General features: G+C 33.5%; 1 protein-coding gene and 1 long non-coding RNA gene across 2 annotated transcripts in view; both read left to right on the top strand.

Moving 5' to 3' along the window:
* Positions 1–18,813, top strand: part of LOC126733480 (uncharacterized) — a 264,393-nt gene that overhangs the window by 44,598 nt on the left and 200,982 nt on the right. The gene's annotated exons all lie outside the window — the stretch shown is intronic.
* Positions 4,396–18,791, top strand: LOC126733468 (UBA-like domain-containing protein 2). Its single transcript, XM_050436786.1, has 3 exons — positions 4,396–4,640; positions 13,796–13,861; positions 18,167–18,791. Exons 1-3 carry the CDS (start codon positions 4,530–4,532, stop codon positions 18,335–18,337), a joined length of 348 nt encoding a protein of 115 aa, XP_050292743.1. The 5' UTR covers positions 4,396–4,529; the 3' UTR covers positions 18,338–18,791.

The following is an 18,813-nucleotide window of genomic DNA, read 5'->3' as shown; positions in this document are numbered from 1 at the left end:
CCATACCACTGGTGCAACAAAAAATGTAATTCCTGAAGCAGACTCAAAAATATTAAGATTTTTTACTTTTGTTTAAAAACGAGATCTTGTATACTCCTAAAGCAACCCCAGGTTAAGATATGCAAATATCGCTATGAATGAAATATAATAAGTTTGAATACTTCACCATCTGCTTTTTTCCGTTTATTTAACTTCTTTTTATTTTACGCTAAGATTATATAAATACGTAGCACAAGCTGTAGTCAAATCATCGTCACTCTTTATGTTAATTTGTCACAGCCGATTTTACTCAAGCCGCGAAATGATAACGTCGGCAACATGGCTTTCAGATCCGTTTTCATTTCAGTTTTCATGGGACTTAATGGGGATCGTTTGAATTCCTCTTTTAAATTTGAATTTTTAAGTGAAATTTCGGAAAGGAAAGTGAATGTAGTTATTATTAAGTCTTAGTAACATCTCCCAGCCAGTGTCGGTGTGTCATATACTATAAAAACAGTGATAAATGGTTATAAAGATAAACACCTTTTTTGTAAACAGATACAGGTGGAGCGAGCCGGCTTCTCAAGTGGGTCATTGTGGGTCTTTTAAAATATTCCAAGTCCCTGCAGTGTTCCCGGATGTAAATCTAATTACAAAAGTAGTTTTAGAGCAGGGGAGGCAAGTATTTCTATTTTTGGCTTTCCTAAAGATGAACAACTTAAAATTAAATGGCTTAAAGCCATACCTACAGATAATTGGGCTCCTACTCAATATTCTGTGGTTTGTGCCAAGCATTTTGACCCGAATGATATAATTCGTGAAGATGATTATCTTTTACCTGATGGCACACTCACTAAGATTAGAGTTAAAGCAAGATTAGTTTGCTCAGCAGCGCCTCAATTTTTTCCAAATTTACCTGCATATTTAATAAAAACTGTGCCTCTTCCTAGAAAGTCCAGACGAAAGAAATAGTGAACAACAAAAATATAAAGAACTTGCCAATAAAGCCTCTGAGCAACTTAATTTCATAACAAATTTTTAAGATCTTATGAGTAATTATTCCCAAAAAATTCTAATATCTGACCTGTGGGATGTAAAACTTGTTGGGGATACAAAACTATATTTTTATACTTTAAACTTGAATGATGTATAAATATTATTAATCATTAATCATCACATACAATTAATATCAATAGATAGCGACCTACATGTTAAAGTCTTTTAAAAAAACAATGAGTTGTCTCATAATGACCTAAAATAGATTTTACCTTTCGAATTGAAATTAAGTAGGTGGTCTCAACTTGAAAATCTATTAACTAGGTATAAGTCTTCTGATTATTGTGAGCTTAAAAAACCATACTTTTCATCTCTAGAGAAGTTTTATGACTTCATTAACCAAAATTCAGATTTCTTAACACAGGCGTTAAATTTATTGGAAAGTTCTGATTCACACCACTTAGAGGACGAAAAAGATAGTGACATTTGTAATCGAGTAATACTTTTAATAGACCAAATAGCTTTACTTATTTGAAAGCAAAAACGTTATTGCCCATCAACTATAGTAATGTCTTTTATGTTATACAGGGTGTCAATTTGAAAACTTCCCACCCCTATTATCTCGAAACGGGTTAGGTTTTTATAAAATCGCTAGGACACGTCGATTTTATTATCGAGGGGGAACAATTTTTATGCAGAAATCACTTCGCCTCTTTCAACCCCCTACCCCCCAGAACCTCCCTCTCAAAAATCTTAAATGGCAATAGGGGTTGAGTGATACCTCATTTGAAAGAACTTTTTATTCTCTACATTTTGGCACCTTATTTTTTAAATTTCAGTGCTGCGTTGCCAAGTTAGGGTTATGTAAACATTGTTAAATTACTTATTATTAAACATTATTCCTGTAAGTGTTTTAAATACGTTGAAGCTATGATTTCTATTGGAACGTGTTTGACCATAAAGCGAACCGGTGCATTTCTCACTGAAAGTGTTTATCAATCCGACAAATTCTTTTGGTCATGAAAGATAAACATTTAATTTTTTTTCTTTTTTGTTTATTTTCGTTTGCAATGGAATTCGTCTCAATACAGTTCGATGATATGATCCGAAATTTAAAATAGTATTTAGTGAACATTCCTACCAGTCAATGTCACTAGGTATTTAAATCAGTTAAAATTTATTTCGATAATTTGTGTGTTATTGTTAGTTACTATGGTATACACGCTTAGGCAAAGAATTGAAATGATTTTTATTTTTGGCGAGCAAGGAAGATGCGCAAGAAGAACGGCAGAAGTTTTTAATAATAGAAATCCTAATTGTAATGTAAGTCACAGATACATTTTGGACGTAGTAGCTAAATTTAATGAAACGGGTTCAGTTGGAAACAAAAAAAGGGCAAGTCGGCTTGTTTTAAACGAAGATGCTCAAGTAGAGATTTTGGGAACATTCGTTGCAGAACCCACCAATTCTCTCCGTACAGTAGCACGTCTAACTGGAATGTCACATGAAACTGTACGACGAGCATTACAGTTACATAAATATCATCCGTAAAAGATGCAAATTTTACAGGAACTTCATGAGGACGATTTTGATAGGAGAATAGAGTTTTGCGAAATTATGTCCAACTTAATAAACACTCGTGCAATTGTGGTAAGCAACATTTGCTTCAGTGATGAATGTACCTTTTTCCTAAACGGCCATGTCAATAGACAGAATTGTCGATACTGGAGTGAGGACAATCCCCACATTTTCAGAGAGGGTGCTACACAGCGGCCACAAAAAATTAATGTTTGGGCCGGTATTCTTGGAAATGCTGTTATAGGACCGTTGTTTATTGAACAAAACTTAACTGGAGAGCTCTACTTACACCTACTTGAAGATGTAATTGATCCTTTGATAACAACTGAACTGGAAAATCAAGTTGGTAACATTTTGCAAGAAAACGAACTACACTTTCAGCAAGATGAAGCTACGCCGCATTATTTTCGGCCAGTGCGGGAGTGGTTGAATAACAGATTCCCTAACCAATGGATTGGTAGAAGGGGACCGATAGAATGGCCTGCTAGGTCACCAGACTTAACGCCGTTAGATTTTTTTGTATGGGGGACATAAAATCGGTTGTTTACAAAACTCAGCCTGATGATATCGAAGATTTAAAAAGAAGAATTACAGAGGCAAGTAGGGTTATTCCAGAAGAGGTATTTCAGAATGTTCGGGAAGAATTTGAGAATAGACTTTATTTTTGTTTGGAGAACAATGGAGAACACTTTGAACACCTCTTAAAGTAGATGTGTTAATAAAATAAATTTTAGGCGTGCTTTTGTAAAGACCATAATTGTAACGGCTATGCAAATGTTTAGTAAAAATAATATTAACCTAAATAACATGTTTCAATGCAAATCATAGCTTTAACGTAATTAAAATACTTACAGGAATAATGTTTAATAATAAGTAATTTAACAATGTTTAAATAACCCTAACTTGGCAACGCAGCACTCAAATTTAAAAAATAAGGTGCCAAAATGTAGAGAATAAAAAGTTCTTTCAAATGAGGTATCACTCAACCCCTATTGCCATTTAAGATTTTTGAGAGGGAGGTTCTGGGGGGTAGGGGGTTGAAAGAGGCGAAGTGATTTCTGCATAAAAATTGTTCCCCCTCGATAATAAAATCGACGTGTCCTAGCGATTTTATAAAAACCTAACCCGTTTCGAGATAATAAGGGTGGAAAGTTTTCAAATTGACACCCTGTATATTATATCCCCTTGCGCATATGAGTTGGTTAGAGATTATTACAGTATCTTTCTTCTAGCTTTGATGTGTCACCAAATTCTGACTTAAATAAAATCAACGACACCACTAATTATTTAAACATTATATTCACTTCTTTAGCACCGACTGAGAAAGTTCATTTATTAGTTGATGAAATTTATATAACTAAAAGACTAGACTATAGGGAAAAAAGTCTAATAATGTATTTATATAACTATTACCGGCGCCTATACATATTTGAAACAATAAATCAATCACATAAATAAAATATTCTCAATTGTAAATAAAGCAAAATCAAAATTTAACGTCCACCTCGGCAGAGCCGCCCTTTCAAAGCGTAAACGGATCCACCAAATTTTCGCGGCTTGAGAAAGTCGGCTGTGGCATAACGAATCGCGAACTACGCATCGTCTGTAGCGAGCTTTAGAGGACGATTTTCGCAGGAATCGATTCAAAATTCGTTAGAGCCCTGCGTTCAAAACATCTAAACCGCTTTCCCCCCTCTTTACGGCCCGTGACCTTGTTTTGTTCCTCGATTGGCTCATTCCAATCATTCATCACGTTTGACGCCATTTTCCGTCTCACTCCGGCCGTCATGCGCACCCGAGTCTCGCCACGCACCAGACAAGGACGGACACAGTTTCCGTCTTTACAATCGGGCACCGTTACGTAGAAAATTGTAGTAGTGTTTCAAAACATTGCGGCAGACATATTTATTGTTGTGTCAAAAAAGAAAATAAATATTTTACTTTAAAATATAGAGAAAAAAAATAATAAAATAGCAATGGATTCCGGTCTCAGGGAACAGGTGATGATCAACCAATTCGTTTTAGCGGCGGGTTGTGCCAGGGAACAGGCGAAACAGATCCTACAGTCGGCCCATTGGCAATTCGAGGTAATAATTTGATATTTGGACCGTCTGTTGTTGTAAACAAACGTGATAAATATGGCGGCCGTCTCGACCCCGTTTCCCCCTTTTGTCCACACCGGCATGTCGTTTCTTGTTGCCAAACATTACTTGCTGTTGAATGTAAATAAATGGAGGGTCATTAATTTCAGTTGAAGGACCTGCTTTTTAAACGTAGGAATGTTAGGGACCCCTCTGGCATTAAAATGATGTAACTTTAATGCGTTTGTTTCATATTATGCTGATTAGTTAATGATGTAAAAATCATTAAATAGATTTTTGGCAACAGTCCCTAGGTTTAATATAGGTGAATGTCATAACTAAATTTTCTTTTTTAAATTAGATACACTTATGGCAGCCCCTCACAGTGTAGTACTGTCCCCAGAGGTAGAGTAATGGTATCTCTTAAGCAAACAAAATGAGTTTCGATATTAATGTTTTAATTCTAAAAATGAAAAAAATATTTAGAAATAACTACAAATAAATTACATAAACAGACAAATTCTGAGAGATGGTAGTTTAAAACACACAGTCATGCTGGTAAGAATTGTTTGGCCATGAAAGGTAATCAGCATACAATTGACTATTCTGACAGGAACATTCACCTTAATTTAAGTAAACAAATAATTACAACAGTTACTGTAAATGTTGAAAATGTAACCACATTGATATTTATTTATTTATTTATTTATTTATTTTACAGGATCAACCCCATTACAACAGTAAATTAAATACAAAATCAATTGAACCTAACCATACTTAACAGTAAAATACTGACTATTAAGAAGTAATAAAGCCTACTTATAAATGTAAAATACCGAAAATAGTTTTATAACCTTAATCAATATAACAGAATTCTAAAAATACCAAAAACATACCCTACTAAAGTACAATATTCAGTATGGCACTAAAAAAAAAAAAAAAAAAAAAAATTAAACAATTTCTCTTATTTGACTCTTAAATCTAGATAAGGAAATGCCCAAAATTTCAACCTCCCTAGTATTGACAATTCTTAGAGTTCTTTCAATAGGAGCATGTAATGCATAATTGGCGCTATGAAATGGTAATGAAAAGACATGATACTGCCTTAAATTCCTAGATGGAATATTAAATTGTATTGTCATCAGAAGTTCCGGACAAATTATCTGAGCATTCAATAATTTATACAAAAAAATTAAATCTGCATATATCCGTCTTTGTCTCAATGTCTTCATATCAAGCATTTCTAAAACAATATCATAAACATGATCATCCGGAATTCTTATTCGAAGTTTATAGAGACAAAACCTAATAAATTTGTTATGAACTCTTTCCAAGGACAAGCAATTATTCATGTAAAAGGGCGACCATATCACTCAGCCATATTCCAGCAATGAAACAACAAATGACATGTATAACCTCTTACAGGTCTCTATAGAAAATTCTTTACAGTTCCTTAGTACAGAAAGAGAATTAGTAGAGAAAAACCCAGACTCTTAGAGGATTTGAGAACAATATTGTTTATGTGTACATTAAAGTTTAAATGAACATCAAACGAGATGCTAAGATCTTTAACTATGCTGCAATATTGAAGTGTACTACTTCCTTGAATGTTATATGAAGTGACAACCCTTTTAGTACTCTTGAGAAAACTTATATAATTGCATTTGCTTACATTCAAAAACAAATTGTTGTTAACACACCACTCATTCAATCTATCCAAATCACTTTGCAACAAAATCTGATCAAGTATTGATAAAATCTCTCTAAAAAACTTCAAATCATCAGCAAATAAAAGGAAGTCACTGTTCTTCAAACAGGCACCATTCACAAAAATATTAAAGAGCAAAGGTGAACAGTGCCCACCTTGTGGAACACCTGCAGTGACATTAATATAGCTTGATCTTGCATTACCTATTCGTGCCTGCTGGGTCCTCCCTGACAGGGAATTTACAAACCAATTCACCATAACATTAGAAAATCCAAAAATATCCAATTTCTTTGCCAAAATACTATGGTCAACTCTGTCGAACACCTTGGAGAAGTCGGTGTAGATTACATCCATTATACTCTCCAAGGCATTCAACAGATTCTGATATGTATTTTATTACTTACACTATCCAACAAAGTAGAGAAACTTTTAAAAATTAGGTTTTATTTAGCTATGCCAAGAGTAATGCAGTTCTATACATAATAGAACTTCTTCTATACATAAGAGAGGGTTAACTTGGAAGACATCTTTAACTCCACACCACTTATAGATGTTTTAGGTTGTAAGCTCACTTATGGTTATTTTGTATTTTATTTATTTGTAATCTATGTCCCTCCTTGCACAACCGAGAGAGACTTTGAGACCTTGTATGAAACAATTATGTCACTGGATCTATATGTCCATACAAAACGCGTTATGATTGTTGGAGATTTTAATGTTCCGTCTTATCAGACAACCGAAGCTAGCAGTGTCAAGTGCAAGCTTTTGACCAACCTATGCGAGATCCTTGGTCTTAAGCAGTTTAACATTAGTCCAAATGTTAATAATAGGCTTTTTGACTTGGTTTTTTCAAATTTCGACGCCAGTGTCATCAAAAGTATATCACCGCTTATTGACGAAGATTTGCATCATCCTGCTTTGACAATCTCTTTTAAATCGGCTTCCCCTCATAAATATAATCCTTCTATAAGTTTAAATAATTTACAGCAATTTAACTTTAGAAAAGCAGACTTTCCACTCATGTATAATTTGTTGCTTGATGCAGACTGGTTGTCCATCTTGCAGTCTTTTGACTTTGACAGCGCTTGCAAGGAACTTTACAAAAGACTTGATTTAGCTTTTGCTGCTTCAGCACCTTTAAAACAACGAAGACGACGGCGATTTCCAGTATGGTTTTCAAAACAAATTATTTCTAATATCTTTAAGAAGGAAAAAGCATATCGTGATTATAGATCCTCCCCAACTGAATTTAATTTTTCCAGATACAACAGGCTTCATCAGACAGTAAAATCTCAAGCCCGTGAGGCCTATAACTCATTTGTGACCCAAGCCAAGGAGAACATTGTCACTGATCCCTCATCGTTTTGGTCTTTTGTTAGAGCTATAAAAGGTCACTCTTCACCTCCGTCTATCAGGTGCGATGCCAATGGTAATCCTTTTCAAGGAACAGAAAATATTGTGCCAGCTTTTGCCAAACTTTTTCAGAATGCCTATAAAGATCCAATCAACCTCGCAGAAACCTATCCTACTTCTAATTCCTGAGACCTCATTGACATTCTTCCATCAATTACCACTGAGGAAATTATTGCTGCTAGTTGGAGGCTAAAAAACAAGTTGACAGCTGGTCCAGATGGTGTTCCAAGTTTTGTGGCTAAAGACTGCCTGTTTGTCCTTTGTCAGCCTATATGTTATATTTTTAAACTTATTTTGAAAACTGGCAAATTTCCAGGCATCTGGAAATGTGCTAAAGTAATACCAATTCACAAAAAAGACGATATAAACAGAATCGACAACTACCGACCTATGTCCATACTTTGCAATTTTTCCAAAACTTTTGAAACTATTGTTTATAACAGAATTCTTTTCCAAGTTCCATCACTACTCTCTATAGATCAGCACGGTCTTATTCCTAAAAGGTCGTGCATCACTAACCTCTGTAATGTGACTCATTTTATTTCTTCAGCCCTCAATAGAAAAAGTCAGGTTGATGTGATGTATACTATTTCAGTAAGGCTTTCAATCAGATAAATCATAGCATTCTGCTGGAAAAATTAAACAAGCAATTCAACTTCTCTTGTAGATCTAATACCTTTGTTTCAACTTCTGGAGTCCCACAGGGATCCAATCTCGGCCCACTTCTTTTTATCTTTTATATTAATGATCTTATAGAATTGATTTCCTGCCTAGACTAGCTTATGCTGATGATTTGAAAATATTCTGGTGTACCAATAGTATCTTGGACTGCTCGTTCTTACAGAGTAACTTGGACCTAATTAGGGGGTGGTGCAGTCGAAATCAGTTATGTCTTAACATCTCGAAATGCTGTGTGATCTCCTTTCACCAAACCAAGGATCCTGTTTTGTTTAATTACAATATAGACAATCAAATCCTCTGTAGAAGTACTTCTATTAAAGATCTAGGGGTTGTATTCGACGATAGGCTCACATTTGTGCCACATATTGAACAGACAGTGACCTCCTCGTTGAAACTTCTGGGTTTTGTCATTCGAAATAGCCGACTCTTTAACAACTCAAACTCAATAAAACTATTGTACGTTTACTTTGTTAGATCAAGACTGGAATATGGTTCCTTGGTGTGGTGTCCTTTCTATGAATGCCATGTTGGCTACGTTGAGAGTGTTCAGAGAAGGATTTTAAAGTTTCTTATGTTTCGTGAGGATGGAATATATCCTGTTAGGGGACATGATCATGATCTGATGTTAGGTAGATTTAATCTGCAATCTCTGGCCCTGAGGAGAACAATTCATTTTGTAACATTCTTATGGAAGTTGGTCAATAATCAAATAAATTCTCCTCCTCTCTTGAACAATATTCTATTTCATGTACCACGATTTGCTTCTAGAGAAAGTATCACTTTTGCTTTAGATCGCGCCAGAACTAACATTAGGTTTCAGGATCCTGTATATCAAATGTGCAGAATTTTTAATTCAGTATCATCAACCTGTGACATATTTCTATGCTCCATAAAGGATCTAGTTTTGTCTCTGACAAACCAACAGTTACCATAATTCCTTTTCTCTTCCTTTTTTCCCTTGTCCAATGAATCCCTTTCTTTGTTCATTCTAATGATAATTTACATCTCCTTTAATTTTGATATATACATGATGTTACTATAGTAATTTAAGTTTTCCTTATTTTTCTTTCTTTTTGTTATTTAATTTATAGTAATTTAATACTTGTTTACACTTTCAAAACATTAATTGTAGATTTTCCTGTAACTGGGCTTTGCCTGTTGGAAATAAACTGTTAAATAAATAAATAATTTATTTATTTATTTAATGATATGATTGAATTGACTGAATTGACGAAACAGTGGGCTGCCAAGGCAGTTGTGCATATAGGTCTCCTGATGGACCCGTCATGCCCCACCGGGGGTTACCAGAGCCCAACGGCCTTAGAGAAACTGATAAGGCTCTTTGGTCTGAAGGACTTAAAGTCGCTCGGTACACTGAAAGTGTTACCCAAGTATTCGAACCTGGCGCGCGTGAGTGCTGGGCACTCCTCGGTTTCTTCCTCCTCACAGCACCATCGGCATTCCGGGTTGTCCGCAAAACCGATAGTATGGAGATGGCTTCTTAAGTGCCAGTGACCGGTTAAAAGACCTGTCACTAGCCGAATTTCGCGTCTTTTTAGGCGTAGTAGATTTTTGGTGAGACAGGCAGAGGGCCCACCTATGTGCGCTTTGGCCTGTCTCATACCAGGGGAAATGATATATATGATTAAACACCAAAGACACTAGATAATTACATGTAATTAGACTAGGTAATTACATGTAAAGGAGAGAGGGAAAAATAAAATTAATACAAAGACAAATCATCATTAAAAATCTATATTAAGTTTATTTAGATACTGGTTACAATTATCCATCATTCTGTTAGTAGGAGAAATGCTTCCAGGATTAAAGAAGTGTTGGTGTAAATGTCTTTAATACATTTTTATGGATGTTACTAGACCTGATTCACAAACTTGTATAGATCATGTATTTCTCAAAACTAAAATTAAAGAAAATATACTTAAATTTAATCCATATATAGTAAATCACGATATAACAGATCACTTGCCTATATTAATAAATATTGTTTCAAATAAAAATAAACCAGAAAACTCTAAAATAAATGACATAACAATTAGAAACATAAATTATCAAAAATTAATCGAATTGGCCAAAAACAGAAACTGGAATGAAATATCTACACAAAACGACCCTAACTTAGCCTTGAATCTTTTGGTAAAAAATATATCTGAAATAATAAATCAGTCATACTATGAAAGATTGTTAAACACAAGAGTTAAAAAAATTAAACCTTGGATATCGCAAGGTATAATTACTTCAATAAAAAATAGAGACAAATTAAAACAAAAACTAAGGAAAAATCCTACACCAGAAAAAATCTTTGAATATAAACAGTACAGAAATAAACTGAATAATCTGATCAAAAATACAAAAAATGATTACTAAAAAAATAAAATTCAGGAAAATAGTAATAGCATAAAAAAAATATACAATTTTATAAATGAGGCTGTAAATGAAAATGCGAATGAGGGTAAGGGGGAAATAAAAATGATTAGGTCGCAAAATGGTGATCAAATAATAAATCCTATAGAGATCGCTAATCATTTTAACAAGCATTTCATGAATGTTGGTTTAAACCTATCAAAAAGCATTAATACTCCCCCTCACCCCTTCACAATAAACAGGACATTCCCAAACTCCATGTATTTGAAACCCGTTACTCAGAATGAGATAATTAAATATATAAATTCTTTAAAAAATAATGGCTCACCTGGTAAAGATGGAATTTCTGCAAAAATCTTAAAACTGCTCCATATGCACATTTTACCACCACTTGTACATATTATAAACTTAATTTTTAAAACTGGTGTAGTGCCAAGTCATTTTAAAGTATCTGTGGTGAGTCCAGTTTTTAAGTCCGGAAGTAAGGAATTGATGGATAATTATAGACCAATAAGTGTCATCTCTAACCTGGGAAAAGTCTTCGAAAAATGCTTTAAGGATAGACTGTTATGTTATTTTGACCAAAATAATGTACTATCAAAAAATCAATTTGGTTTTACTCGAGGAGTCAGTACAATAGATGCTATATATGAGCTTGTTAGTGATATAACTAAAAGTATGGACAAAAATAAAAAGTGCCTTGCGGTGTTTCTCGACCTAACAAAAGCATTCAATACAGTGTCACACCAAATATTATTACAAACATTAGAAAAATATGGTATCAGAGGCAAAGTATTACAACTTTTACAGAGTTATCTATCAAACAGAATGCAATACACCAAGATAAAAAATAACCTTAGCGATCCTGATATCATTAAAATTGGAATACCGCAGGGCACTGTACTAGGACCCCTACTTTTCAATGTTTATATAAATGCAGTGAATGATATAAAAACTCCTGGCAAAGTAATATCCTATGCAGATGATACAGGAATTATATTTATTGGAGACACATGGCAAGAGGCAAAAGTTAAGTTTCAAGAAGGTCTATCATTAATCAAAAATTTTTTCGACACCTTTAAATTGTCACTAAATCCAAAAAAATCTAAATATATAGCATTTTCCATAAACAGTTTAAATAGACCAAACTTTCAAAATATTATTGTAAACAATATTAATGAACCAATTGCACAGGTAAACTCTATAAAATATTTGGGAGTCCATATAGACAAACATCTAAAATGGGATATACACATTGATTATTTAACAAAAAAGATAAAGGCACTCTTACATAAATTTTATTTACTAAGGGAAATTTTGTGCAGAAAACTGATTGTGTTGATCTATAAAGCTCTCGTGGAACCCCTATTAAGGTATGGGATATTGATTTGGGGTGGGGCATATGAAAACAGTCTAAAAAATCTTAAAACAATACAAAACTCAATAGTAAAGATAATGTTAAAGAGACCTAGGTTATTTTCAACAAAGCAATTATATAATTCTGAAATACAAGATTTTAAAACTCTTTTTATAACAACCTGTTGCTCTTATGTTCATAAATTCTATGGTAAACAAAGTATAATAAACCATAGACACCAAACCCGAGCTAATAAACACCAGCAAATTGTACTACCTTATATGATTCGAGATTTTGGTCAACATTCGGCAGTATTTTTAGCTCCAAAATTTTATAACCTTCTCCCAGAAAATGTCAAACAACAGAAATACTACAAAAAGTTTAATGAGCATGCCCTAAGTTATATATTAGGAAACAAAAGAAAATTTTGTTGATTGATCATATGTGCTTGTATCAATATTCTGCTTTTCACCAAACTTTTTATTTTCTTACTCGATAGCAATCACAACATAAATACATAAGGGAAAAAGAAAAAAATCTCAGTATGGACATTTATTCAATTATTTATTTTGTTTCAAATATTATAGGTTTTAGGTACCAAAGACTAGAAAATTCTGTAAAATACTACATAATACCTTTGTAGTTAAAATGTATATGTGTATATAGTATATGAATCTTTTTTTTTTTTTCTCTTTTTCTCATTTTTTTTGTTTGGTTTTTGATTTTTGTTATGTAGTTTTGGGTAAACTTATTTAAAATGTTAAATATTGTGAACTAATTTATATAACGGCTAGCCTGCTAAGGGTAACAACATTGATATATTAGAATTTTTAAATTGTTTCTACCATAGCACATACAGATACTCTGGTATCTAGGTGCTTTATATTCTTAGAATTGTAATATTTTATATTGAAGTTGAATATATTGAATATTGAATTGAATATATTGAATTTTAGGAACATTAAAGTTAATGTGATTAATCAGCAAACGATTTTTATATTTAAGGTTGTTGACAATAAAATATATAAATAACACAGCTTGTATATATTTCTTCTTTCTTCAAGTTTTATGAAATTAAAGGTTTTTAGCATTGTTTCATAATGGTTTCTTCTCCAATAGAATTCCAAGATTTTTGCAGAACTTTTATTAGATCATTTTTATTGCTGATCTTATATGCCGGTCTAGTTCCTCCCAGAGGTTTTCAATAAGGTTAGGATCAGAATTTCTATTATTTCCATTACAAAAGTAAAAGGATTTTTGGAGGAAGGAGGTATATATTATATTAAAAAGTATGATATTTATACTTATATGATGTCATACAGAAGCATGCTAAGAGATTTCCAAAATGGTAACTCTGGAAAACCAAAGAGCATTACAAATTGTGCTTTTTTAGTAGTTTACAATGAATAATTTAAGTTATAATGGTCTCTTCCTCATTATTAATATTAAGCTAATAGTTTCAAGAATGAGCCTGCCTATAAAAGAAAGAAAGAAACTATTGGATGTTAATTATTTCAAGTTTTTCTTTATTTTTGAGTTTGTTTATATTACTTTGCGGACCTTTAATTCAATGAACGTTGTGTAAAAATATCAATAAATAATATTTGCTTTTAATTTCAGACTGCTCTTAGTATATTTTTCCAAGATGCAGCTTTACCACATGGAGCGAATGCACACTTTGGTCAAGTAAGTAACCAAAACTTAAATATTTTATTGATATATGCTTTAAAAAATGAAATATATTACAAAAACCTACAGCATTCTCTACAATTATCAAATACTTTCAAAATACCAGCCTATAGATTTATTTAGTTTGCACATAGATGATGGGTATTATATTCAGGTCTTATTAAATAATGTGAGTGAAACAAAGCAAATTTCTTATGTTTAAAGATAAAAGGTTGTAAATATGTGATTTTAGTTTTTTATTTTGAAGTATTAACAAAAGTAGGTTGGTTTCCGGTTGCATGAATTATGATTAATGTGCAAAAATTTACTTTGTATATTTTTATGGAGCAGAGAGCACTTTCTCAGATAATAAATTGCTCTCTAACAGGCAAAGCTTTTTAGGAGTAAAATTTATCAGTAAAAGTCTTCTCCTTATCAATAGAATACTGTCATCTCGGCCAAGCTCCATTAAAATTTTGTCTAGGGTGGGTATTTCCTTTTTAAATTAAAAAGAGTGAACTTTTTTTGGAATTATACATTTAGTATTTTCATCAAGATTCATTTACTAGAAATTTGCCTCGGAGGGTTCATGTGAGTGAGCATAGTATAGTCTTAATATGGCCCAAAGAAATTTTTGGGTATAAGCTGCACTGTACATAACTTACTTAATTTTCATGAACCAGAATATCTATCAGAATTCCTTCTTTTCTTCTGGATCAGTTTACACTTTTAATATCAAAGCTTAACCATAATGTAATAATAGTGGGCGATTTTAACGTGTCTGATTTCTCTATTAACTCACCTACAGGTAATCATGTTAGTCACAAGTCTATTGCTGTGAATAATTTTGCTAACACTTTTAATCTTGTTCAGTGTAATCACATCCTAAACTATAATAACAGACTATTGGATCTTGTTTTATCTAAAAACTTCACCTGTACTGTTTCGCGTAGTGACATGCCTTTTGTCTTGGAGGATTTGCATCACCCTGCACTGGAAATTGATTTTTCTGTCTCAGGCCAATGTATCCATAATTTTCAGTTTAATAAAAACTTATCTCATTCTTTTAACTTTAGAAAGGCCAACTTCCATCTCCTTTATGACTCGATCCTTGAAGCTGACTGGTCTACTGTGTATTTATCCTCTAACGTTAATGATGCATGTGGAGCCCTATATGATATATTGAATGGCATATTTGCCGCACACATTCCTCTTAAGCAGCAACGTAAAAGAAGATTTCCAAATTATTCTCGAGAATTGATTAAGAACATTTATAGGAAAGAAAAGGCTTTCAAGGACTTTAAAATGTACAATTCTCCATTCTTTCAAAATAAATTCCATTCTCTTAGACGCCTTATTAAACTACAAATACGCAATGAATATAAGTTGTATATATCAACACCGAAAGGAATATTTCTTTGGACCCATCTAGCTTTTGGAATTTTATTGGTTCTAAGAAGGCTGGCACCAGGATTCCTGGTATGACGAGGCTACCCGATGACGTTGTATTTAAATACCCACAAGACATAGTTGATGCTTTAGCACTGTTCTTTGGTGAGGCATTTATACAATCAAATGTCATTAACCATTCGTCGACGTCTGATAATGTGCCTCACTTTGACATTTCGAACGTTGATGCTTCCCAGATTATTTTGGCTAGTAAAAAACTCAAAAATAAGTTAACATTTGGTGTAGACGGTGTACCTAGCTTCTTGGTTAAAGATTGCATTGGTGTCCTGGCTGATCCGCTGACCTACATTTTCAACTTAATACTGTCAACAGAACAAATTCCTGAAATTTGGAAGACTGCTAAAATAATACCTATTTTAAAAGCTGGGGACTCTGATCAAGTCGTGAACTACAGGCCAATCTCATATACTCTGTAACTTCTCAAAAATTTTCGAAATTATCCTGAATCGGTCGCTATTTAGTCACGCAAAAGAACTCATCTCTGTAGACCAGCATGGATTTTTTTAGCGGGCGATCTTGTGTTACTAACTTTGCCTGTCTGTCTAGCCACATCTGTGAATCACTTGATGTTAAGGCCGTCGTCCCACCAAAGATACGCGAAGGCGATACGATTTCGCCTGGACACATTCAGACGACATGCAGTTTCTCCACCAAAGATACGCGTTTCGTGTTTCCTACGTTTAGTTCAAAATGTCATCGAGTAAAGACGAGGATGTGGTTGCAATATATTGGTATTTGCGGAATAGAAAAAAAAATAAAATGGCAAAAAAAAGAAAATGGTGTGCATCCTTTTATTGAGAAAAATTTAAAAAAAAAATAAATGTTTGTTGCTGCTAAGAAGCTGCACAGACATCCATTAAAATCCAGTTCAGCATTTTGTTGTGCCATAATAAACAAAAAACAAAACTTCGATAAATAAAAAAAAAACGCCAACACACAGCTTGAATGTTGCTTCGCAACTGACACGTCCAGTCTCCCGGCAACACGAAGGCGACACGCTTTTGGATATGTCTTCGGCGCAGCGTTGGTGGGGACAAAATGATTTTAAAACATTCACATTCACGGTTCGACACGAAAGATACACGCTGGCGACATCGCGGAGATGTGGCGTCGCTGTCGTGTATCTTTGGTGGGACAACGGCCTAATACTCAAGTCGATGTTATTTATACCGACTTCCAAAAGCCTTTGATCGGATAAATCACTCGGATCGGATGAGTCACTCACTTGTCATAGGCTGGCTTTTGCCGATGATTTGAAGCTATATTTAAATGTATATGGTTTGGAGGATTGTGTTTTTCCTCAGAACTGTCTAAATACATTGGAGGTATGGTGCGCTGTTAACAGGTTAGGCTTGAATGTGGCTAAATGTAGTGTGGTCAGTTACTCTAGATCAAAAACAACCTTACATTTTAATTACTTTATTAATGATACTATTTTGAGTAGATTAGAGCAAATTACTGATCTTGGTATCACCTTTGAACAACATAGTCAGGTCAGCCATGAGAAGGCTTGGGTTCATAATTAGAAGTTCTCAGAGTTTTACTTTGGAATCTACATTAAGACTGCTTTTTTGTTGCTTTGTGAGATCAAAACTGGAGTTTGGCTGCATTTTATATGGAACCCGCTCTATCAGAATCATGTTGGTCTCCTTGAATCTGTTCAGCGTAGATTTGCCAAGTTTTTGGCCTTCAGGCAGGATGGCATATATCCGGCAAGAGGGTTTGATCATCGGCAACTATTGGAAAGTTTCAATCTACATCCATTACATCTCAGAAGAATCTCTGTAAAAAAGAATTCTCTGAAAAATTCCTGCATGGGTTACTGAATGGATTCATTGATAGTCCTGTACTTCTTTCTGGTGTACGTTTTATGGTGCCTAGGCTTAATGCTAGACATCCCCTAACATTATTTCTGCCAAGGCCTCATACTAACATCCTGTTGAAATCGCCACTATATATAATATGCGCTATATTTAATCGGATCTGTCACATGTGCGATATAAATTTCCCTCCGGTTCATGTGATTGTCGATATCTTGGTGGATCATTACTCTTGGGATTAAGACCCATGTGTTTAAGTTATAGTTAGTAGGTATATTGCAGTTAATTTAATTTAATTTTGTTGAATATGTGATTATCTTGTTAAACTTTTATAATTGGGTTTTTATATCATATTAATAGTTATTTGTTCTAATTTTTGGATAACTTTTGAGATTGTGACTTTACTTTACTTTTTTTCTTTTCTTTTCATTCTTTTAGGTTTGTTTGTGTGTTTTTTTTAACTATATTTTTCATTGTTTTGCAACTGTTTCCTGTTATTGGGCAAGTTGCCTGTTGGAAATAAAGGCTTATTATTATTATTCAAAGGGGACATACACATAATGTAAATATTCACTATAAAAGCACACTGGCAATCCCCCAGCATAAGACTGAATTTCTGAAAACTTCTTTCATATATACTTCTGCCTGTATTTACAATGGCCTACCTGCAGAAATTAAAGATTTAGGCATGGCCTCTTTTAACTCCAAATTAAACAAAATTTTGGAGACTGCTGATATTTTAATAGGGGTGTAACTTTGATTCTGATATGGTTCTCTGAATCATTTTTGTTCAAATTTTTATTTTTAAGATAATTGTACTACGTCCTTTTATTATTTATTGTGGTGGTTATTAAAACACGCCTAGCGGTACTTTCCACCTTTGTATGTATATAGAATATTATTTTTATTTTATTAGCCAAACAGAACGGAATTCCCCAGTTTATTACTCTATACATTTTTGAAATAGAGTATAACAACAAATTTTTGTTTATAACAATAAAGCTTATTTTGATTTAATATTTAAATGTTTCAGGTGATGACTCCTTGTAATACTCCGGCCACCCCACCAAACTTCCCAGACACCCTGCTGGCGTTTTCAAAGCTATCGGCAGGTTCTCCTTCACCAAACCCCAACTCGATGCAAAATGCGTCTACACTACAATCGACACATCAGCCACAAACAGCCACCCAGTCTCAACGATAATGGAGCGCAAAAACAAACACGGTAATTTAGAATCATGATTTTAGTGGTTATCTTTTGTCTCTTATCATGCAGCGGACAGTGACGTTAATACGTGTATAATAAAGCGAGGACAGAATATGGACCAGTTTTTAGTGAATTTTAGTGTTTAGTTGTCCTTTAAGTGATGTGAAGTTAGGTTTGTTACATATAAAGGTTTCTTCTTTGTTGGATATTATATTAAAAAAAAAAGATTATTTAAAAAAAACGCCCGAATGAGTGGGAAACTATTTTTTTGAAATTAGTTTTGATGTTGTGGCATGTATATTTGTCTTATTAGGTGACAATGCGCTACTTAATGTTTTAGTTTCGTGACAAATTACATGCAGACCTCTAAGCAAATTAGTTGGATCACACAAAAATGTACATGTTGATTATTTCTGTAATTTGAACGATAATAAATCATATTTGAACCATTTGTTGGGGTGTTAATTGAAACC

The sequence above is a fragment of the Anthonomus grandis genome, chromosome 2, assembly GCF_022605725.1.
Source record: "Anthonomus grandis grandis chromosome 2, icAntGran1.3, whole genome shotgun sequence".
NCBI classification, from domain to species: Eukaryota; Metazoa; Arthropoda; class Insecta; order Coleoptera; family Curculionidae; genus Anthonomus; species Anthonomus grandis.
This window is presented reverse-complemented; position numbering and strand designations above follow the sequence as displayed.

Bases quoted from the DNA above. Each gene is read 5' to 3' on its own strand.
- LOC126733468 (XM_050436786.1), top strand. From the start codon at position 4,530: ATGGATTCCGGTCTCAGGGAACAGGTGATGATCAACCAATTCGTTTTA. The intron at 4,641-13,795 runs GTAATAATTTGA...TTTTAATTTCAG, and splicing joins CGGCCCATTGGCAATTCGAG to ACTGCTCTTAGTATATTTTT. The intron at 13,862-18,166 runs GTAAGTAACCAA...TAAATGTTTCAG, and splicing joins CGAATGCACACTTTGGTCAA to GTGATGACTCCTTGTAATAC.